Source organism: Oncorhynchus mykiss, unplaced genomic scaffold, assembly GCF_013265735.2.
Source record: "Oncorhynchus mykiss isolate Arlee unplaced genomic scaffold, USDA_OmykA_1.1 un_scaffold_616, whole genome shotgun sequence".
Lineage (NCBI taxonomy): Eukaryota > Metazoa > Chordata > Actinopteri > Salmoniformes > Salmonidae > Oncorhynchus > Oncorhynchus mykiss.
In genome coordinates this window covers 21034-44587 of record NW_023494063.1, presented here as the reverse complement: position 1 = coordinate 44587, position 23554 = coordinate 21034, and the positions used below count along the sequence as shown (strand labels likewise).

At 42.0% G+C, this 23554-nt stretch overlaps 1 protein-coding gene and 1 long non-coding RNA gene across 2 annotated transcripts; both read left to right on the top strand.

Moving 5' to 3' along the window:
• The first annotated feature begins 5800 nt into the window (after positions 1–5800).
• Positions 5801–8618, top strand: LOC100135921 (haptoglobin). Its single transcript, XM_021607150.2, has 4 exons — positions 5801–5940; positions 6269–6378; positions 7434–7702; positions 7883–8618. The coding sequence occupies exons 1-4, from the start codon at positions 5936–5938 to the stop codon at positions 8456–8458; spliced, it is 960 nt and encodes a 319-aa protein (XP_021462825.2). The 5' UTR covers positions 5801–5935; the 3' UTR covers positions 8459–8618.
• A 2443-nt stretch (positions 8619–11061) lies between these two features.
• On the top strand, positions 11062–13244 carry LOC118960366. Its single transcript, XR_005048456.1, has 2 exons — positions 11062–11478; positions 12796–13244. It is a non-coding gene; the product is annotated as an uncharacterized LOC118960366 (long non-coding RNA).
• Positions 13245–23554: the final 10310 nt, after the last annotated feature.

The window sequence follows — 23554 nt, the reverse complement described above, 5'->3', positions numbered from 1 at the left end:
TAAGGATCCTGGGACTAAACACCTCCCTCTGAAACTTGATCCTGGACTTCCAGACGGGCTAAGTGGTTAGGGTAGGTAACAACACATCTGCCACGCTGGTCCTCAACACTGGAGCTCCTCAGGGGTGCGTGCTCAGTTCCCTCATGTACTCCCTGTTCACCCACGACTGCATGGCCAGGCACGACTCCAACCTCATCATTAAGTTTGCAGATGACACAACAGTAGGCCTGATCACTGACAACGACGAGACAGCCTATAGGGAGGAGGTTAGAGACCTGGCCGGGTGGTGCCAGAATAACAACCTATCCCTTAACGTAACCAAGACTAAGGAGATGATCGTGGACTACAGGAAAAGGAGGACAGAGCACGCCCCCATTCTCATCGACGAGGCTGGAGGCTGGAGCAGGTTGAGAGCTTCAAGTTCCTTGGTGTCCACATCAACAACAAACTAGAATGGTCCAAACACACCAAGACAGTCGTGAAGAGGGCACGACAAAGCCTATTCCCCCTCAGGAAACTAAAAAGATTTGGGTCCTGAGATCCTCAAAATGTTATTTTAATTTTTTTTACCTTTATTTAACTAGGCAAGTCAGTTAATAACAAATTCTTATTTTCAATGATGGCCTAGGAACAGTGGTTTAACTGCCTGTTCAGGGGCAGAATGACAGATTTGTACCTTGTCAGCTCAGGGGTTTGAACTTGCAACCTTCCGGTTGCTAGTCCACCGCTCTAACCACTAGGCTACCCTGCCGCCCCAAAATGCTATCTGCATTGTGTCCCGCCATCCACCACCCGCCAACCCCTCTTTTACGTTACTGCTACTCTCTGTTTATCATATATGCATAGTGACTTTAACCACATCTACATGTACATACTACCGCAATCAGCCTGACTAACCGGTGTCTGTATGTAGCCTCGCTACTTTTATAGCCTCGATACTGTATATAGCCTGTCTTTCTACTGTTGTTTTTATTTCTTTACTCACCTAATCAATTTTTTGCGCCATTGGTTAGAGCCTGTAAGTAAGCATTTCACTGTAAGGTCTACTTTACACCTGCTGTATTCAGCGCACGTGACAAATAAACTTTGGTGCAAATCTCCTAGAGATGAACGTACTTGGTACAAAAAGTGCAAATCAATCCCAGAACAACAGCAAAGGACCTTGTGAAGATGGTGGAGGAAACAGGTACAAAAGTATCTATATCCACAGTAAAACAAGTCCTATATCAACATAAAGCCACTCAGAAAGGAAGGTCGCTCAGCAAGGAAGAAGCCACTGCTCCAAAACTGCCCTAAAAAAGCCAGACTACAGTTTGCAACTGCACATGGGGACAAAGATCGTACTTTTTGGAGAAATGTCCTCTGGTCTGATGAAACAAAAATAGAACTGTTGGCCATAATGACCATCGTTATGCTTGGACGAAAAATGGGGAGGCTTGCAAGCCAAAGAACACCATCCCAACCGTGAAAGACGGGGGTGGCAGCATCATGTTGTAGGGGTGCTTTGCAGCAGGAGGGACTGGTGCACTTCACAAAATAGATGGCATCATGAGGTAAGAAAATTATGTGGATATATTGAAACAACATCTCAAGACATCAGTCAGGAAGTTAAAGCTTGGTCTCAAATGGGTCTCCCAAATGGACAATGACACCAAGCATACTTCCAAAGTTGTAGCAAAATGGCTTAAGGACAACAAAGTCAATGTATTGGAGTGGCGATCACAATGCCCTGACCTCAATCCTATAGAAAATCTGTGGGCAGAACTGAAAAAGCATGTGTGAGCAAGGAGGCCTACAAACCTGACTCACACCAGCTCTGTCAAGAGGAATGGGCCAAAATTTACCTAACTTATTGTGGGAAGCTTGAGGAAGGCTACCCAAAACCTTTGACCCAAGTTAAAAATTTTAAAGGCCATGCTACCAAATACTATTTGAATGTATGTAAACTTCTGACCCACTGGGAATGTGATGAAAGAAATAAAAGCTTAAAAAAATCATTCTATTATTCTGACATTAACAGTCTTAAAATAAAGTGGTGATCCTAACTGACCTAAGACAGGGAACTTTTACTTGGATTAAATATCAGTAATTGTGAAAAACTGAGTTTAAATGTATTTGGCTAAGGTGTATGTAAATCTCCGACTTCAACTGTATATCTCCCTCACTAACTTCAAGCATCAGCTATCTGAGCAGCTTACCGATCGCTGCAGCTGTACATAGCCCATCTGTAAATCACCCATCCAACTACCTACCTTATTCCCATACTGTTTTTATTTACTTTTTTTGCTCTTTTGCACAACAGTATTTCTACTTCCACATCATCTTCTGCACATCTATCACTCCAGTGTTAATTTGCTAAATTGTAATTACTTCGCGACTATGGCCTGTTTATTGCCTTACTTCCTTACTCCATTTGCACACACTGTATATAGATTTTTTTTATTGTGTTAATGACACCTACTTTTGCTTATCCCGTGTTGTTGTTTTATGTCGCACTGCTTTGCTTTATCTTGGCCAGGTCGCAGTTGTAAATGAGAACTTGTTCACAACTGGCCTACCTGGATAAATAAAGGTGATTTTATTTATTTTTTTATAAAAAAAAAATATCTGACATCAATGTGTGCGCAATTACAATAATTGAATATGGTCAATTTCAAACATTTTTATATAACATAAACATACTGTTGACATGTAGGCTATGGTGTAATGGAATGTGTTGCCTTGTGTGGTAGGTTTTCTGGGTTTTGACTCTCTTATGTACAGTGCCTTGCGAAAGTATTCGGCCCCCTTGAACTTTGCGACCTTTTGCCACATTTCAAGCTTCAAACATAAAGATACAAAACTGTATTTTTTTGTGAAGAATCAACAACAAGTGGGACACAATCATGAAGTGGAACGACATTTATTGGATATTTCAAACTTTTTTAACAAATCAAAAACTGAAAAATTGGGCGTGCAAAATTATTCAGCCCCTTTACTTTCAGTGGAGCAAACTCTCTCCAGAAGTTCAGTGAGGATCTCTGAATGATCCAATGTTGACCTAAATGACTAATGATGATAAATACAATCCACCTGTGTGTAATCAAGTCTCCGTATAAATGCACCTGCACTGTGATAGTCTCAGAGGTCCGTTAAAAGCGCAGAGAGCATCATGAAGAACAAGGAACACACCAGGCAGGTCCGAGATACTGTTGTGAAGAAGTTTAAAGCCGGATTTGGATACAAAAATATTTCCCAAGCTTTAAACATCCCAAGGAGCACTGTGCAAGTGATAATATTGAAATGGAAGGAGTATCAGACCACTGCAAATCTACCAAGACCTGGCCGTCCCTCTAAACTTTCAGCTCATACAAGGAGAAGACTGTTCAGAGATGCAGCCAAGATGCCCATGATCACTCTGGATGAACTGCAGAGATCTACAGCTGAGGTGGGAGACTCTGTCCATAGGACAACAATCAGTCGTATATTGCACAAATCTGGCCTTTATGGAAGAGTGGCAAGAAGAAAGCCATTTCTTAAAGATATCCATAAAAAGTGTCATTTAAAGTTTGCCACAAGCCACCTGGGAGACACACCAAACATGTGGAAGAAGGTGCTCTGGTCAGATGAAACCAAAATTGAACTTTTTGGCAACAATGCAAAACGCTTTTACGCCAAACATAACAACACAGCTGAACACACCATCCCCACTGTCAAACATGGTGGTGGCAGCATCATGGTTTGGGCCTATTATTGGATAGAAAACACTCTAAAGATTCTAAAACCGTTGGAATTATGTCTGTAAGTATAGCAGAACTCACAGGGCAGGCATTCTTCCAAACTAGTTTTTGTGGCCATGAAAGTTGGAGCAACTTTGACGTCATGGCCCCCACCCTTCCCAACCAGTTATGATTCTGTGGAGACTTTCTATCTCTTCCGCTAGATGTCCTCTTTCAGTAGAAATCCCGCGAGAATTGACCCTATGGGAGTGAAATTAGTGCGTGCCACGAGAAAATAGGCTGTGCGTAGGGGCGCGAATTGGTCCCAGCCATTCCTTTGTTCCAGCACTCAAGAGAAGGGCAGACGATGGCCGATTGAATTGAAGTTTGTTTTGTGTGTCTAAAACATCATAAAGCTTGCTTCTGCACTTAGTTTGACCTGTTTAGTCGACATATAATATGTAATTTTGAAGTTTTGATGCGCAACTTTTCCGGACCAGAGGACGTTTTGGGTGCATTTCAGCTGATGTTATTAGCAGTAGCTAATACAAAGACACAAGACTTGAAACCAAACGATGTATTGGGTAAGTATGAAGCCTTCCAGAACATTCTGACCGAAGACCATCGAAGGTAAGGGAATATTTATGCTTAAATCTGTGTTTCTGTTGACTCCAACATTACGTAGAAATGTAGCTTGGAACTGAGCGCCGTCTCAGCATATTGAATAGTGTGCGATTTCTGTAACGTTAAAAATAAATCTAACAAAGCGGTTGCATAAAGAAGCAGTGTATCTTTCTAACTATATGTAGAACATGTATATTTAGTCAAAGTTTATGATGTCTATTTACGTTATCTTGCCGCGCTACCTAGATTTCCTGCGGGCATTTTTGAGTAATTTCTGAACGTGAACTCACTGTAAATGGACATTTATGGATATAAATGGCATATTATTGAAAGAAAAAAAAATGTACTGTGTAACATGTCATATTACTGTCATCTGATGAAGATTTTCAAAAGGTTAGTGAACGATTTATTTTTTAATCCTGCGTTTGTTGATTGCATGTTTTGGCTATTCAAATGAGCTGTGTCTGGTGGTGGTTTTACATATATATGTGCTATGTTTTCGCCGTAAAACATTTTAGAAATCTGACTTGCTGGCTAGATGAACAAGGTGTTTATCTTTCATTTGAGCTATTGGACTTGTTAATGTGTGGAGGTTAAATATTTGTAAGAATATTTTTGCGTTCCATGCGCCACCGTTTCAGCTGAACGTGGGAGGGTTGATTCCCAATTGGGAACCAATATCGTAGACAGGTTTAAGGGGGCTGAATAATTTTGCACGCCCAATTTTTCAGTTTTTGATTTGTTAAAAAAGTTTGAAATATCCAATAAATGTCGTTCCACTTCATGATTGTGTCTCACTTGTTGTTGATTCTTCACAAAAAAATACAGTTTTATATCTTTATGTTTGAAGCCTGAAATGTGGCAAAAGGTCGCAAAGTGCAAGGGGGCCGAATACTTTCGCAAGGCACTGTAGGTGTTATAACCAGCCATAAAATAACGCAATATAGTGTTATGACCATATTATAACTGACAAGTTATATCAGCTGTTATGACATATTATGACATGGTTATGACTGTGTCATAATGTTTTATGACGCTGGATGTCAAGTACAGTGTTACCAAAGTGAGTCGGAAACAGCAAATGTGAGTCAACAACAAACAACAACAACTATTTTTTTCGGGGTTTTCCAAATAGCATAATCAAGAAAATGTTTGTGGATTATGATGGTACCACATTTTTTAAATAACACACTCTGATGCGGAATTTATATGCTCCTCATTTACTTTCAATAAACCAAATTGACACACAAATTATAGATGTGCTGTGTCCTGTTCTGATTTCATAATTCATACCCTATGAAATGATTTATCCCTCCGATGATCTTCTCTGATTCTAGTTGGCAGTGGCTGAACTCCAGATGGGGCCAGGGTTAGGGTTTGGACACGATTCCAATAACGGGTTGGCATAAACAGAGATTTTGCAATCTCTCCGATTTTCGGGAATCAGAACTGAAGCTGTGTCCAGCAAAATTCCCATGGGTGGGCAGACAGGGGGTGAGTTCTCTCTTCAGTAGATATAAGGCCTTGGTCCTATAACTTCTCACGGAGTACATCGTCTTTACAGAGGAGACACAGCTCAACATACAAACTCATAAACAGATATTTCCATCAAAATGTGGTATGTTATACTTTTCATATTATTTCCTCAACGAAACCCTAGTAGCCTGGCAATTGTTGTCTTTGCAGTACCAATCCAAATTCATCTCTGGAATGTCTTTGGAAAATGGATCTTTGTGAAATGGCAGGGAAACGCAGCTACTTAAATCTTTCAAAAAACATTCAAACTGCTCTATCTAGAGACCTTTTCTAAATATAAGTAAACATGCAAGCCCCAAGAGGCCTTAAGTAAAGGAACCGTTAGTTGTGGTACCCGTGAGTGTTTGGGCTCTGTCTGTCAGTTGACTCTGTGTGTGTGTACTGTACTCATGTGTTCCTTCTGTCCGCAGGTCATCCCTGGCAGTGCTCCTCGCGGTCTCCTGTGTCTGTCTGGCAAGAAAGGACAAAATCAAAATCAAAATCAAAATCAAATCAATTGATGAGATCCCAAACAATTCAGGTCTGTCTAACTGACACATAACCAACTCCCTGCTTTATGCCAATACGGGCTTACTTCTTCTGATTTAGATTGAAATGTCAACAAAGTGAGAGGAATGAAATGTTTTCAAACAAAAACATGTACATTTTAAAGATCAAGGAGCCATTGACAACTTTTTTTAAAATCTCATGTCTATGTTAAGGTGGGTATTAGTGACACCATTGATGCAGAATATCGCCCAAAAATATTGGACATACACATTCCACATGTGTGTTTTCGCACGTGCAATTTGTCTGCTGGCCCATTGTGACTGGTTCGTGTAAGGATATCACTCACATTTCAATTACACTGTCATTCTCATCGGATGTTCTGAAGCCAATCTTCACTATGGCTCCCCTTACGCTACTCTGAGCTGAGCAGACACAAGCTGTTCCTATTCAGCTTGTTGGCCTCTGTAAGAGGAAGAGAATACAGTAGCTGTGGCCAAAATGAGTATGTCACCATCACTTTCAAGTGAAAACCATGTTAAGTCTCACGGCTCACAGCTATTATCCCGATTATCTTAAAAATCGATTCAGCAGCGACACACATGAGATGCATGAAAGCCTTGAAAAGTAAAATTCCTCCAAAAATCCACCTCTCATCAAGCGTTTCAGGAAAATGTTTGGGAAGAGAAATGACACTAATTCCATCCTCATCTAGGTTTCTGAGTATTGTGACCTCCAAGGTAATTCTGTGAAAGCCAGCCTTGTCTGGCTCAAGTCAGGTCAACACTTATTTTTTCAGATAATAGTAGATGATTAATGAATTTACTGAACTTTTGTCAGGTCAAAGCTAAAAGGTTCCACAAAGCTATTACCAAATGCTGTGTGTATTCAAGTGAATAGTGCTGATTTTAGCAAACTCAAACTAAAACTAAGGTTGGAATTGTATTGAGCCACATTTAATTTTTCTGCAATAATCTTTTACAGTTGTGTTTGAGTTGCACAGCAGTATGTGCTAGGTGGTGCTGAGTTGGGGATGTTTTAACCATATAGAGATTGTATAGAAATAATGTTGTTGTGTTTCTTGCCCAGACCTGCGCTTCAGGCGTATGATTAGGGGCACCCTGGCCCCTCATGTCCCCTGGCAGGCCATGGTCTACCTGAGTAAAAGCGTCATGAACGGGGGCTTCGCTGGGGGAGCTCTAATCTCTGACCGCTGGGTCCTGACCGCTGGCAGGAACTTGTTTGTCAGGAAGAGTAGACAGGACACGCAGGGGAAAGAACCAATCATCCCCAAGGTGTATTTAGGCATCACGCGACAATCCCAAGCCGATGACTCCAAAGAAGTTGCTGTAGAAAAGGTGAGCTAGTATGACCATTACCATCTCTTTCAAACAATATTCAGACAATTCAGTATTTTCAGCAAGCAGAACTGCACTGGGCTCTCTCACCTACATCATCACGTTCAGTCTTACAGGTAGTTAGAGCACAAAGAGATCATCAAAAAGAGGTCCTATGAATTATTCCCTTCCCCCTTCTAGGTGGTTCTGCACCCAGGCTTCCAGAACGTATCAGACTGGGACAACGACCTGGCTCTGATTCAGCTGAAGGAGCCATTCACCCTGAGCGAGGCTGTGATGCCCATCCCTCTGCCTGAGAGGGGCCAGGACCTGGCTGAGGCAGCCCAGGAGAAAGGCATCATCACAGGCTGGGGTTGGGGGGTCTTCTTCACCCCCGCTAAGTCACTGAAACACCTGGTATTGCCTGTGGCATCGCATAGCTCCTGTAAGGCAGAGTACAACCCTGGTGGCCAAGTACTGAGCAGCACTCCAACCGTAGATGACAACATGTTCTGTACTGGAGCCAGCAAGTACCAGGAGAATGTGTGCTTTGGGGACGCAGGCGGTGCCCTGGCAGTCCAGGACCCCAAAGACGGCCGAGTGTATGCTGCAGGGATCCTGTCCTTCGATAAGACCTGTGCCGTGGAGAAATACGCTGTCTACATGAAGCTCTCTGCCTACATGCCTTGGATCAACAGTGTCCTCAGGGGCGACAGTGAGACATCAGCCAGTCTCCGCTCCAGTGTAATGTCTGAGATGTATTCGAGGCAGTTGTAGCCTCCACGGGGCTCATAATCTCCATTATGCCTTTGCTAACAAAGTCATATTCTGACTTGATCTTGTCAAACTCTCTCAAGTTATGACTTTCATTGAGTGTGTCTTCCGATGTTGGTTTCAAAGGATTTTCAATAAATTTGGTTTCTGATGTTTCACCTTATAACTTTTATTCACATTTTCTTCAACTCATATTAGAATGCTGGGAAACATGTTTTAGATAATCTCTACAAGCTGTAATATGAGAGCATGTTAGAGCCATTAAAACAAGTAGCCTAAAGCCAGGACATGAGACGATTTTTAAGTTCATTTAAGCAATGGAATTATTAAGGACAAATTGTTATCTGGCCAAGGAGGATATTGTGTTGAGACCAGCAAGGATTTTTTAAGTGGATTTGTCATGAAAATCATCCAAGAAGGAAATAACTTGTTCTAAAATAGAGCTGCATAAACGAGGGTCTAGAATCCCTCCCAGCAGGGGAATGGAGGTCCTGTCACTCCTGGTTAGTGACTAATTTAAATACAGAAGACAAAAGGCTTGTCACCATAGCTCAACACTAGTTAATAGCTCTCTTGCTTTGGAGCAGCCTGCTGTACCACAATCTGTTCAGTTTCAACAAGAGATATCTCAGAAATGGCACTGAAGAGTATGGCTGACGTTTTACATGCCCGTAATCAATTATGCTATTTTGTTCATTTTTCTGCGTTGTTTGTAACCTTTTTTAAAAACTTATTTTGTACATAATGTTGCTGCTACTGACTCTTATGACCGAAAATAACTTCTGGACATCAGAACTGAGATTATTCACCATTTACTCCTGCTGTCCCGGGAACAGGCCCAAATCCCTGTCATTTGCGTGAAGAAAAAGAGGAAAAGGAGGAAAAGAGGACGCAGATCGGGATGCGTTCTGAGAATCCGTAGGCGAGTGAGTAAACTCCCATTGCCATAGATTCTACTTGCTAACATGCAATCATTGGAAAATAAAATGGATGACCTAGGATTACGATTATCCTACCAATGGGACATTAAGAACTGTAATATCCTATGTTTCACCGATTCGTGGCTGAACAACGACACGGATAATATTGAGCTGGTGGGATTTTCAATGCACTGGCAGAACAGAGAAGCTACGTCTGGTAAGACGAGGGGTGGGGATGTGTGTCTTTTTGTCAATAACAGCTGGTGAGCGATGTCTAATATTAAAGAAGTCTCGAGGTACTGCTCATCTGAGGTAGAGTACCATATGATAAGTTGTAGACCACACCATCTACCACAAGAGTTCTCAACTATATTATTCATAGCCGTCTATTTACTAGCACAGACCGATGCTGGCACTAAGAGTGCACTCAACCAACTCTATAAGGCCATAAGCAAACAAGAAAATGCTCAGCCAGAAGCGACACTCCTAGCGGCCGGGGACTTTAATGCAGGCAAACTAAATCAGTTCTACCAAATCTTTACCAGCATGTCACATGTGCAACCAGAGGAAAAAAAACTCTAGCTCACATTTACTCCACACACAGAGATGTATACAAAGCTCTCCCCCGCCCTCCAATTGGCAAATCCGACCATAATTCTAGCATCCTGATTCCCGCTTACAAGTGAAAACTAAAGCAGGAAGTACCTGTGACTCACTCAATACGGAAGTGGTCAGATGCCACGGATGCTACGCTACAGGACTGTTCTGCTAGCACAGACTGGAATATGTTCCGGGATTCATCCAATGGCCTTGAGGAGTATACCACCTCAGTCATCGGCTTCATCAATAAGTGCATCGACGACGTCATCCCCACAGTGACCGTACGTACATACCCCAACCAGAAGCCATGGATTACAGGCAACATCCCCATCGAGCTAAAGGCTAGAGCTGCCCCTCCAGCTATGCCCTCAGTCAAACCATCAAACAAGGAAAGCGTCAATACAGGATTAAGATTGAATCCTACTACACCAGCTCTGATGCTCGTTGGATGTGGCAGGGCTTGAAAACTATTATGGACTACAAAGGGAAACCCAGACGCGAGCTGCCCAGTGACGCGAGCCTACCAGATGAACTAAATGCATTTTATGCTCGCTTCGAGGCAAGCAACACTGAAACATGCACAAGAGCACCAGCTGTTCTGGATGACTGTGTGATAACTCTCTCGGTAGCCGACGTGAGCAAGCCCTTTAAACAGGTCAACATTCACAAAGCCACGGGGCCAGATCTATTACCAGCATGCGCCAGCATGCGCTGACCAACTGGCAAGTGTCTTCACTGACATTTTCAACCTCTCCCTGACTTAGTCATATAATACCTCATGTTTCTAGCAGACCACCATAGTCCCTGTGCCCAAGGAAGCGAAGGTAACCTGCCAAAATGTTTACCGCCCCGTAGCACTCACGTCGGCAGCGATGAAGTGTATAGCCTTGACATAGCATAGCCTTGACATAGCATAGCATAGCCTTGACATAGCATAGCATAGCATTAACGAGAGAGGTTGACGCGGCACATTTATTGTGTGCTCAGGTAGGCTTTCCACTTTCCTCCGTTATTTATTTAGCAAAGATAACACAATCACTCCGGACATATACGTGCAAAAACTCACAACATAAATGTTGCAGCAGCCTAGGCTACACCTAAACGTTAGAAATCTGACATGCTGTATCGGATGAAAACGAGACACTATTTCCATGTGATCAACTATTAAAAATTGTCCCACTGCTCTGGGACCTATGGTGCCACCAGTCTGCTTGCAGTTGTTATGTTGATGATCATTGATTTATTCAGGAACGTTTCTTAGTCCACTTTGATGTGTCAAGTGGGCGAGATGCGCGGTCTGTGTTTGACTTTAGGAATTTTGAGATGTCTGATGTCTGATGACGCTTCTGTAATGGAATGTATCTGCTATTTGTATTTCCAGCTAAGTCCCCTCCTGTTCCTTGATTAAGAGGTGATGACCACTCCACTACCATTGTCAACTTTCTCCTGACATAAACTGAAGCCTCGTCTCATGTGCCCGCTCACATTTCCCCTCCAAGTACTGTGAGTAACCCCTATCAATTTACTCTCATTACTGTATGTAGAGTCAATCACATACAAAAACACAATCACAATATTACACATCAATGATTTTACTCCTTGCTCAGCTTTTCACCAAAATGTCTCGAAAGCCTAGCTTGATAGGAGCAATACCTCCTCGTTGTTTAGCAATATACAAGTGACAGCATTTAGGCTAGTATTGTGAGATATCAAATTCTGAACTAAATTGAGCTTCTTGATGTTAGTCTAGAGGGAGACACAATAGGTGCAATATGAATATGTCCATTTGGCTCCACAGTAGGACGGAATATTCTGTAAACTCATCACCACCTAGTGTTGAGAACTGAGGAGAACAGAGGAGAGGGCCATTTTGACATAATGAAATTCCAAGAAGGAGGTGCGCTCTTCCGCTGCCACATGTACAAAAATGACTCGCTGTGGTTCTTGGTACTTCAACATCTACCTCTGTTGACAGCAGGTTGTCCAATTCCCTAAATTAAACAGTGGGGGGACGGAAGCATTGATCTCAGGAGAAAAGAGTAGCTTACCTCAACCCAGAGGCTGTTATGACAGATGGGAAGATTCAATTCATACTTGATCATTGAAAATGTACTTTAGCCACTCTTCTATAATGTAGCTATTTCATTACAAGTGCATGTGCATAGCAACAGGAAATGGTTAACCAATCCTATTCCACTATCAGAATGACTCAACACGATTTCGAAGCCATTTGTCAATGAAAACACAACCTTCATGTTTGAGGATTAAGAAGGCATTTTTAAAGCAATCGGTAACAGAGGGACGTGGTGGGTGCACCTCTGTCAAGTTAAAATATCAATGTCCCTGTCAGGGTACATTACGCTCTACTAGTCTCAGTGTGTGCATCATGTTCCTGATGTGCTAGTTACATTAACAGTCCCTCGCCCCCGGATCAAGGGCTAGGCCTCATGGTTTCTTGCAGCACATTGGCGCTTAGACTCCATAGCTTGTTCGTGTCATCACCTTATCCAACACATAGTCTAGCCTAGGCCGGGTTCCTCAGGGGCCTACTGATAAAGTGCTCTCCCTCATCATTGTTACTACGTGACTTGCTGTGTACACTTGACATCTGTGTGAGCTTTTGAAATTGTGTTGTCTTTTCCTGCAAGGATACACTGACAAACAACTGCAACGCTACTAGTGATGCAACTATTATAAAGAGAACATCAGGCATAATTAGTACTTTGTGTTAACGTTTGTACCTATTTTAAAAACACAGACAGCAGGTTCTGATATAATCACAGTCTTCTGAACAACTCTGATCTCCTTCATGGTCAACAGTGGAGCCCTTGTGTGCAGCGGTTGGCTTACCATTAGGCAGAAGAGGCAGTTGCGTCAGGCCTCACATATTGTATCATCAAGGGTGAGCTGGGCATAATTGAAAAAATAAATTACTTAGGTAAGCAGATATTTTAGTTATCTAATTTCTTCAGTAAAAAGACAGGTGCTGTTGATAATACTGCCATAGTCGTCGAGGCAGAGGCCATGTGTCTGATGCTGTCTGGCCAAAACGAGCACGGCATGTCAAACCTCAGACTGGACTCTGCCTGGAGCCTCCAAATCACCTAGTCCCCCCTGCTTGCATGCAACTCTTTGAGGGAAGGTTCACAGTTCCATACATTACATATCATGAACTATTGCCCTCTCGCACACAGTTAAAAGCACTACCTCCTACACTTCTGATCCACTAACTGGCCTCTATAACCTTATACGACCTAGAGGGACCAAGACCACAGGGGAGAGTGGGTTTAAAGGCTACTGACACTCACTAGTTTCAATACCAGCATATCCCCACTTATATAATCAGAGGCTAAGCAACCAAGAGAATTCCTCTGTGTTAAGTAGCTGACAATTTGGCCCTGACATTTTTTGGACAACTTTTCTTTTAGACCCTGAATGGTGGGTTTTGAGGGTTGAGAAGTTCACCAAGTTTATATACAGTGCCTTCAAAAAGTATTCATACCCCTTGACTTATTGCACATTTTGTTAAAAAATAATAATTCTCACCCATCTACACACAATACCCCATAATGATAAAGTGAATGCATGTTTTTAGAAATGTTTGCAAATGTATTGAAAATTAAGTACAGAAATATTTCATTTACATAGTATTCACACTCCTGTGTCACACCCTGATTTGTTTCACCTGTCTTTGTGATTGTCTCCACCCCCCTCTAGGTGTCGCCCATCTTCCCCATTATCCCCTGTGTATTTATACCTGTGAAGTCTGTTGCCAGTTTGTCTTGTTTGTCAAGTCAACCAGTGTTTTTGTTCTCAGCTCATGCTTTTCCCAGTCTCTCTTTTTCTCGCCCTCCTGGTTTTGATTCTTGCCTGTCCTGACTCTGAGCCCGCCTGACTGACCACTCTGCCTGACCCTGCCTGCCGACCTGTACCTTTACCTCACCTCTGGATTTTTGACCTCTGCCTACCCTGACCTTAAACCATTGTTTATTTGACGTGTCTGCATCTGGGTCTTACCTTCATACCTGATATCCTGAGTCAATACATGTTAGAATCACCTTTGGTAGTGATTACAACTGTTAGTCTCTAAGAGCTTTGCACACCTGGATTGTGCAACATTTGCACACTATTTTTTAATTCTTCAACCTCTGTCAGGTTGGTTGTTGATCATTGCTAGACAGCCATTTTCAATTCTTGTCATAGATTTTCAATCCGATTTAAGTCAAAACTGTAACTAGGCCAATCACGGACATTAAATGTTGTCTTGATAAGCAACTCCAGTGTATATTTTGCTTTGAGTTTAAGGTTATTGTAATGTCTATTATGTTTATTTTCATCCTAAAAAAATCCCTAGTACTTCCTGATGACAAGCATACCCATAACATGATGCAGCCACCACCATGCATGAAAATATTAAGAGTGGTAGTAAGTGATGTGTTGTGTTGGATTTTCCCTAAACATAATTATTTGTATTTAGGACATAAAATACATTTCTTTGCCACTTTTTTTGCAGTTTAACTTTTTATTTTATTTTTCTAAGTGCTCTTCTTTGTGAGGCATTGGAAAACATCCCAGTTCTTTGTGGTTGAGTCTGTGTTTGAAATTCACTGCTCGACGGAGGGATCTTACAGAGAATTGTATGTGTGGGGTACAGAGATGAGGCAGTCATTAAAAAAGAATGTTAAACACTATTATTGCACAGTGAGTTCATGCAAATTACACTACAGTATATATACAAAAGTATGTGGACACCCATTCAAATTAGTGTATTCGGCTGATTTAGCCACACCCATAGTTGACCGGTGTGTAACATCGAGCACACAGCCATGCAATCTCCATAGACAAACATTGGCAGTAGAATGGCCTTACTGAAGAGCTCAGTGACTTTCAACGTGGCACCGTCATAGGATGTTCGTCAAATTTCGGTCCTGCTAGAGCTTCCCTGGTCAACTGTAAGTGCTGTTATTGTGAAGTGGAAATGTCTAGGTGCAAGAATGGCTCAGCCGCGAAGATGTGGGCCACACAAGCTCACAGAACGGGACTGCCGAATGCTGAAGCACGTAACGCGTAAAAATCGTCTGTCCTTGGTTGCAACACTCACTCCGAGTTCCAAACTGCCTCTGGAAGCAACATCAGCATAATAACTGTTTGACAGGAACTTCATGAAATGGGTTTCAATGGCAGCGGCATACAAGCCTAAGAATCTGGGTTTGGCAGATGCCAGGAGAATGCTACCTGCCCCAATGCATAGTGCCAACTGTAAAGTTTGATGGAGGAATAATAATCTGGGGCTGTTTTTCATGGTCCAGGCCACAGCATACAATATAATTCTAGACAAATATGTGCTTCCAGCTTTGTGGCAACAGTTTGAGGAAGGCCCTTTCCTGTTTCAGCATGACAATGCCCATGGAATGGAATGGTATCAAACCAATCAAACATATGGGAACCATGTTTGACTCCGTTCCATTGACAACATTCCAGCCATTACAATAAGCCCATTCTCCTATAACTCCACCCACCAATTTACACTGTGCTATGCAAAAACATTAAAAACAACAAACCCCATGTACAAAAACAGACTTAAGACACATGTATCCTGTCCATTGTTTAGGGAAAGGAATGTGTCGCTACCTCGCTCTTCAACCAAAGATGATGAATTGAGGTGCAAACTGAAGTGAAGAGGAAATATTGTTAAAACAGGCTTATTGCAACCACAATTGGCCACCGATTTAACACAGGGTAATCCATTGTTAAACCATCAATTTACGCAAAAATCACCCGCACATCTTGTCTCAATTGCAACCATCATTATCATTGGCCACTGAATTACCGCTCCCTAAACCTGATGTCAGTGTTAACTTTTAGTAGCCTATTGCTTGCTGTCAACATCTTTGAAAAAATATTCTCCCTCTGGTGTGAATTATCATCGGTGTAGATTTTTGACAATCATTTCATGCAACTGAAATAAAGTATTTCCTCATTTACCATGGAAAATCTACTGTGGCAATTTACCCTACATGTTTTATGAATGGAAAACTCTTTGGTGTAGCCGACTCTGTTCTTTTTGTTCCCATTTATGTAATCGATTTAATTATAACTTGTCTTGAAAAGTTGTGTCATTTCTTATCAAGATCGCGGGGGGGAGATATCCCTGCACTCTCCATATTTGAAATGTGTAACTAAATCAACCCAATTGTGATTGAGTGGAATCTATTATTTTTATTAAATTAAAATGTAGTCTAACAAGGTTATTTCAAATGGCACAAATATTATTAGGTCATTTAAGATGAAACGTTTGAATGAAGTGTAAACCTACTACTCCTATACTGGTATTTTACATTGATCAACCTTACGGTTTCCGATCCCCTGATTTCAACTGGGATGGGAATAGATAGCCTAGACTAGGAAAGTTGCAGCTGCCCAGTATCAACGTGAGATCAGCTAAATCGCTGGTTTATGTATGTGGGTTTTGTGTTGCAAACAAGCTTCTTTTAGCAAGCTGGTGCATGTAATCTCCTGTTTAGTATGGTTTTAAGAAAGCCATCGCTAACACTTTCTGCCCAGTCTTTAAACGTACGTAAGACACTCTCTCTCTCAGTCTCTCTCTCTCTCTGTTCTCGTAGTCTCACCTAAACATCGCAGTGCCCTGTAGAAGATACTGGAGACTTGAATGCAACTTCTGGGGCTATGTGCCCAACACAGTGACACACACACACACACAGACACGCACACACACACACACACACACACACACACACACACACACACACACACACACACACACACACACACACACACACACACACACACACACACACACACACACACACACACAGCTCATTCCCCAGACATTTGTCTCGTGTTTATGAAACGTGAGGCACTTTGTACTTTTATGTTGATATTGGGTGATCACAATGTGTTCTGAGGTCTGATTGGGAGACTGACTTTAATTTCCTGTCTTCCTGTTTCCCTTCTCATCTACATCCCCAGGAATACCTGTGTGTGTGTGTTTCTGAGAACATGTATGTGAGTAAAATATATTTTATTTTCCATAGGGCCTGAGTTATCATACCATTATTAGACGAGTAGAATGTGGCTTTTAGAAGGAGCCTTATCGGAAAGCCTTTCATGTTGCTGAACTGACAAATAAAAGTCAAACAGCCATTCAGAGTAAAATCCATTACAGTTTTTTTCGATTGCTAAACGACAGTGGGCACAACTGGAGTCACATGTGCAAAACTCTAACTACAGTCTGCACTACCAACAGTCACCTGAGCTAAACAGTTCACATCACCTGCAAAACTCATTCCAAGCAACACAACTCTTAACACATGGCTCAAAACACGCTCAGTGCAGCCAAACACTATGCACAACCCTCACTGAGATAACACACACTGTCACTCAGAACACACTGAGAGTAAAAACACTAGCATCAAACACCAATACAGAAAATACAAACTTTTCATCTTTACAGTTTGAACAATTTCAGTGACTTCATACAAAGTAATATTTTCTTCAAAGAAAAGAGTGACATTCTTTCACATGATTTATTACAATTTTTAGAACATAACAATTCTTTAAGGTCAATGAAAATTCGCAGTTTGCTTCAATAGTCTGTAGTAATTTACGGAATTACAGTAATGAGAAAAAAAAGGTAGAAACTAAAAGTACATACTGTAATTCGAACAAATAATTGAGGGGCTAATCCTGCCTCTCTCTAGCATCAGGCCACAGGTTTTCTTCAACATCACATCTAATGTTTTCTCTTGCCATGCACCTGGGGAAGAACCTTCTGAAGTGCCTTATCCATCCCTGGCAGTCCTCTGGACTCGTGTCCTCACATCCGGCACGCATGGCTTCCAAAAGAGACATTTGGTCATGTGGGTGGTGACCAAACACTTTCCACCTCCAGGCAGAGAAAAACTCCTTTATTGGGTTGAGGAAGGCTGAATATGCAGGCAGGTACAAAACCATAAATCTGTGATGTGCTGCAAACCAATCTGTGACAGCTGCAGAGTGGTGAAAAGCAACGTTATCACAAACTATGACAAAAACTTGGGGGTTTCTTACTGGCTCCCCCTGTTCTGCTGGCACTAGCTGAGCATAGAGCTGTTCTAGGAAAGCTATAAGCCTTTCTGTGTTGTATGGGCCAATGAGTGGTGTGTTGAGAAGCAAACCATCATTGGCCATTGCAGCACACATGGTGATATTTCCCCCCCTTTGGCCTGGAACCTCCACAGTGGCCCTTTGACCTATAACATTCCTTCCTCTGCGCCATGTTTTGGCAAGGTTAAATCCAGCTTCATCGATAAATACAAATGAATGTGGTCTTTCCAGTGCTTCCACCTCCATTACTCTCTGAAAAACAGTAAGTGCACAGTTTTACTGTAGAAATGCTAGTGTTTTTTTTTTACTGTAAATATTTTGTATAGCTGTGTACGTAACCTCAGACGTCTTACCTGGACATATTGGTATCTTTGCTCTTTTACCCGTTCACTGTTTCTCTCGAACGGTACAGTGTATAACTGTTTCATTGTAACTTGGTGTTTCTTTAGGACTCGAGCAATAGTTGTTGTGCTGACAGAATTAACATTTTCAAATATATCATTATCAGCCAGCACTCTATCTTGAATCTCCCGCAGTTTTATTGCATTGTTGACAACAACCATGTCAACAATAGCATTTTCCTGCGCATCTGAAAATATTTTTCCTCTTCCCCCTGTTGGGGGCAGCCTTTGGGTCCTGTTGTAAAAATATATTTTACAGTCAAACTTACTGTAATATATATCAGTGTAAATATTCTATAATTGCAATACAAAATAGATTCCTGTAATGTTTTCATTTACTGTAAGGATGTAACTCACCTGTTTGCATGATGGAAAATTCGCATTACAGATGCCACTGTGGATCTTTGCAGATTGGGTTGCACCCTCAACCCTGCTTCTCTCAATGAGAGACCATGGTTCATGACATGGTCTATAAGTGTAGCCCTTATTTCATCTGAAATAACAGCTCTTTGTCTTCTTTGTCTTCCTCCATGCATCCGCCCTCTCCCTGCCACCCTTCTCCCTCCACGAACCCATCTTCCTTGTTCCATTTCCAAAATGAGTCTTTCTGAGCTCTACCTATATATACTGTAATATGTGTGTGTGTTCACTAACAAGTCTAAAACAAGACACCTGCTTAGCCTTTCAGCTGAAATTGCAATCAGCAGTGTTTGAAAGGCACAAGGCTGAAATCTATTCCGTGTTGAATGTGTGGTTCACAGTTTTGACAGCAGTGTGTTAGCATTTGAACAAAGTGCTGTAAATCCACAGTGTTGTGCAGGTTGTGGTTAAAGTCATGGGATAAGTATGTAGAGTTTTGAAAACTGTGTTCAAGCAATGAAAAACAAACTAGAGTTTGGTCCACATGAACTGCTGCTGTGAAGACTGTAGTTAGAGTTTTGCACATGTGACTCCAGTTGTGTCCACTGTCGTTTAGCAATCGAAAAAAACTGTAATAATATTTGTTCTCAATCGCTCTGACGTTGTGGAGAGGACACTGTGCAAACAGCTGTTTGGCTTTGTCTCATGTCCTCCACTGTATCTGGGAAACTAATATCTGCCAAGCCAACCAGGAAACATTCACAGCTGACATATTTACAGTGCCCGACCACACAAATGTGCCTTTTCAACATGCAACAATATCAGAGATAGTGTATATCCACAGAAGCCTGTGAACTCTACCAGAGCGACCCCGTCTTCCACAGAAAATTCATATTGAACTAGTCCGATATTTAATTGTTATAGATATGGCTGGTATACAAACACGCATTTGATAATGCTGGTACACACTTAAAGAGTGTCTGTCGAGTGTTCTTTGGTAAGGGTAATGGTGTTATGTGGAATCATAATGACTCAACGAACCCTTCAAGCCCTTCAATGGTTATTGTCCTCCATCCACACCTGAGAAGCTGGGACAGTTATGACTGGTTGTGGTGACTGTGGCCAACTCTCCCATGACTAAACTACTAGACTAAATGGTGTTGTATGAGTGACAGCCCCTCACTCCAGGTGGGAGCTGAGGGGTAAGGTTTTCCCAGTGGACAGAATAAAGAGAAAGTAGAAAAGAGAGCTTTATATGGAGTTGAGAGGATTGCATGACAGGATGCCAGAGACACCAGCATGCAGAGATCAAGTCACTGAGAGATATGATGTAAGATAATACTTTATCATACAGGGCATCAGAAAACTCTAACTAGTGAAAATTAAATAAAAAACTGAAAATATTGCACCTTTTTGACAATTCTTCCATGTGTCCGAACCCCCTGCAACCCCAATCCCCTCCCGTTGAATGTAGTGTTTTATATCACACATACAGTGGGGATAATTGAATTAAGTCACTAATAGAGACAGGGAGTTATCACTATCTCCAAAAGCAGATTATCTGATTTGCTTATATCCCTGGCCTGGGCATAAGGGCTGAACAAACCTTCACTCTGAAAGTTACTGGATTTAAATAGATTACTATTCAGTGTTGCAGACAGCACCGTGTATGTGTGACATGTTTCATCTGTCCTTCTGTGGTTTCTCTGCCTTTGTCATCGATTCGGATTGAGTTTGCAGATTAGGTTATATAACATTACATGATCAAAACATCGATAAGGTAGATAAGCAGCAAAAGAATTACAATCAAATCACGTCAAATAATAACAAGAATTCGCTATTAGTTTTGTCTGTACCTGTCGGAATAATATAATAAGTACTAGCACATCCTATCATTAACAGAATACAAATGATTTTCCCTTCTGACCCTAGATTGGCATATCTCACCCTTTGACTGCACCAAGTGTAATTCTGTCTGACTACTGACATTACAAGCACTATGAGGTTCAGTGTAGCATTTGAGACCCAGTATGACTGCAATGATGCTGTCTCTGTTGGAGGACACCAGCTTTCAGCCGCTTGATTATGTTTGAGAACCTATTTATACATTCAGATGAAGGACATGATTAATTATTGACTCAGGAGACGGCATTTCAGAGTTGTTACTTAGTTCACTGCTTCTTAGTTCCTGTATGTCAACATGCTGCCAAATAAGAAAAGAGGGGAGTTGAAATACGATATTGAAGCCAAATGGCTGAGAAGATCAGACATGAAATGATGTTTTTGACGGTCTGAATCTCTTGCAGGAAACGTTGTGGTTCTGTTTCAACTGAGCAGCAGCCACTGTGCACAAACTCAACTGCTTCATTCTTCATTCATTTTTCTTCTTGGGTCTGAGAGGCAGTGCTCATTGGCTTTGATGTCAATTGGTAATGCATTCCCGATTTAACAATGTTCTGGCTGACAGAGTTTGATTGAACAAAAAGGCCAAGGCTTAACTTCCTGAAGTGGATGAGATTATGTTGTAATTGGGACCAATTTGGATAGAGGCACAGAGAGGAAAGGCAACTTACACGCGACACTTACCTCTAGTCCCTTTCTATGCTGAAGTGAGTAGCATAGCCAATGAGGTTGACTTTTTAGGGAAGATCAAAATACGAATTATTCTGCTGCTGTTGGGAGTGGTTTGATGGTCTCCCGTTCATCACTATTCCTGATAAGTTGTAGTGATTCAAATGAATAATTCACCTAATTCACATTTTTTAAATGTTCCATCTTACCTCTTCCGGAACATTTTTAATAATTTGATGCAATTTACAGGAACTTCATTCGGAATTGGAAACAGCCGATGATTCAATTTACTACCCTAGAGCATCCCAAATCTCCGGGTGGTCTGTTTTTTACCCAATTGTAAATTATATATTTTCCATATTGAGTTCCACATGGAAAGCTTTCAAAAGTTGCATAGTTATTTTATGTAAACATGTTTCTCTGGCTAAAAGCTCTGATGTGTGACAAACAGACAAACAGACAGGGATGCAGACAGGCAGGCCTGGTTTGGAACTTTAAGAACTGGGGACGTTGGTCCCAGATGGCACAGGAAGCCTGGCTGTCTCAGTGGCTCTTCCAAGACACCCCCTCCACTCATGAATGAAACGCTCATTACTGCCCAGGCCAGGCTCTACACAGCTGCCCCATTACAACCAGGGTGAGCCGGACAGAAACACTGTGCGTGTGTGTGTCTGTCTGTCTGTCTGTGGGTCATCAGCATTGAGACTATGTACCCAACATCGTCACTTACACTCCATTACAGATGAAACTCATTCTGTTGCATGGCCTTTTAAGAGTCCTCTGTCTCTGTGGCTGAACGTCATGGACCAGCAGCTAATTCTAACAATATGTTCTATTCAGTATTCCAGAGACACTCAGCACTGCGTGTGTGTGTTTGTTAGCACATGAGTATAGTGTGCATGTATTGTGTAGTGTGCTTGCGTAACGGATGTGAAACGGCTAGCTAGTTAGCAGTGGTGCGCGCTAAATAGCATTTTAATCGGTGACTTCACTTGCTCTGAGACCTTGAAGTAGTGGTTCCCCTTGCACTGCAAGGGCCGTGGCTTTTGTGGAGCGATGGGTAATGATGCTTCGTGGGTGACTGTTGTTGATGTGTGCAGAGGGTGCCTGGTTCGCGCCCGGGTATGGGCGAGGGGACGGCCTAAAGTTATACTGTTACACTTGCATATAGTGTGCTTGCATATGTCTTGTACTGTATGTTGTAAATATACTATAAGTTCTAGTCTATATCTGTGGAGCCTGTGCCTGTCTCTGAGCAGGAGTGACTGTATTATGTCTTTGTGGGTGGTTGGTGGGTTATAGGCACTGGGCCAGGCTTCTTTTCTTCACAGTTCCCTCAGTGGCTAAGTGCCTTTCCACATTCTAACATGATGGGGCATTGCGATGGTCGAAATGAGAGGGGACAGGAATTAAATGTCTGTCACACCTGTTTTAGGCAGCAGCCCACGATGGCCTTCTCTCTTGTCCTCACCCAGCCTTATTTACAGGAGAGGCAGCTGGACCATGGGTAGAGGGGGTACTCTCTCTCTGTCTCTCATGTTGTTCCATACTCATTTTCTGTCATATATTGCTCTCTCCTTCGCTTGATATACAACATTCAATTTCTTGCTCGTGACAGTTTTCTTGATCGTCTCTCTCCCTGTCTCTGACACACGCAGGATCATCACCCAGGGAACAGTGGGTACGTTGATGGTGGGTATTATGTTGGCTAAACACCCCAGAGCATGTCACACAGTTCCCCTGACATGAATCCATGTGAAAACATGTAGATATTTGTAACGGTCGTCGTATGAAGAAGGTGTGGACCAAAGCGCAGCGTGGTAAGTGTTCATGTTATTTTTATTTAAACTGAACACAAAACAAACTAACAAAGAGAATGACTGAAAACGAAACAGTCCTGTCAGGTGCAGAAACAGAAAATAACTACCCACAAAACACAGGTGGGAAAAGGATACCTAAGTATTTTTTCTCAATCAGAGACAACGATAGACAGCTGCCTCTGATTGAGAACCATACCCGGCCAAACACACAGAAATAGAAAACATAGAACACACAACATAGAATGCCCACCCCAACTCACGCCCTGACCAAACCAAAATAGAGACCTGAAAGGATCTCTAAGGTCAGGACGTGACAATATT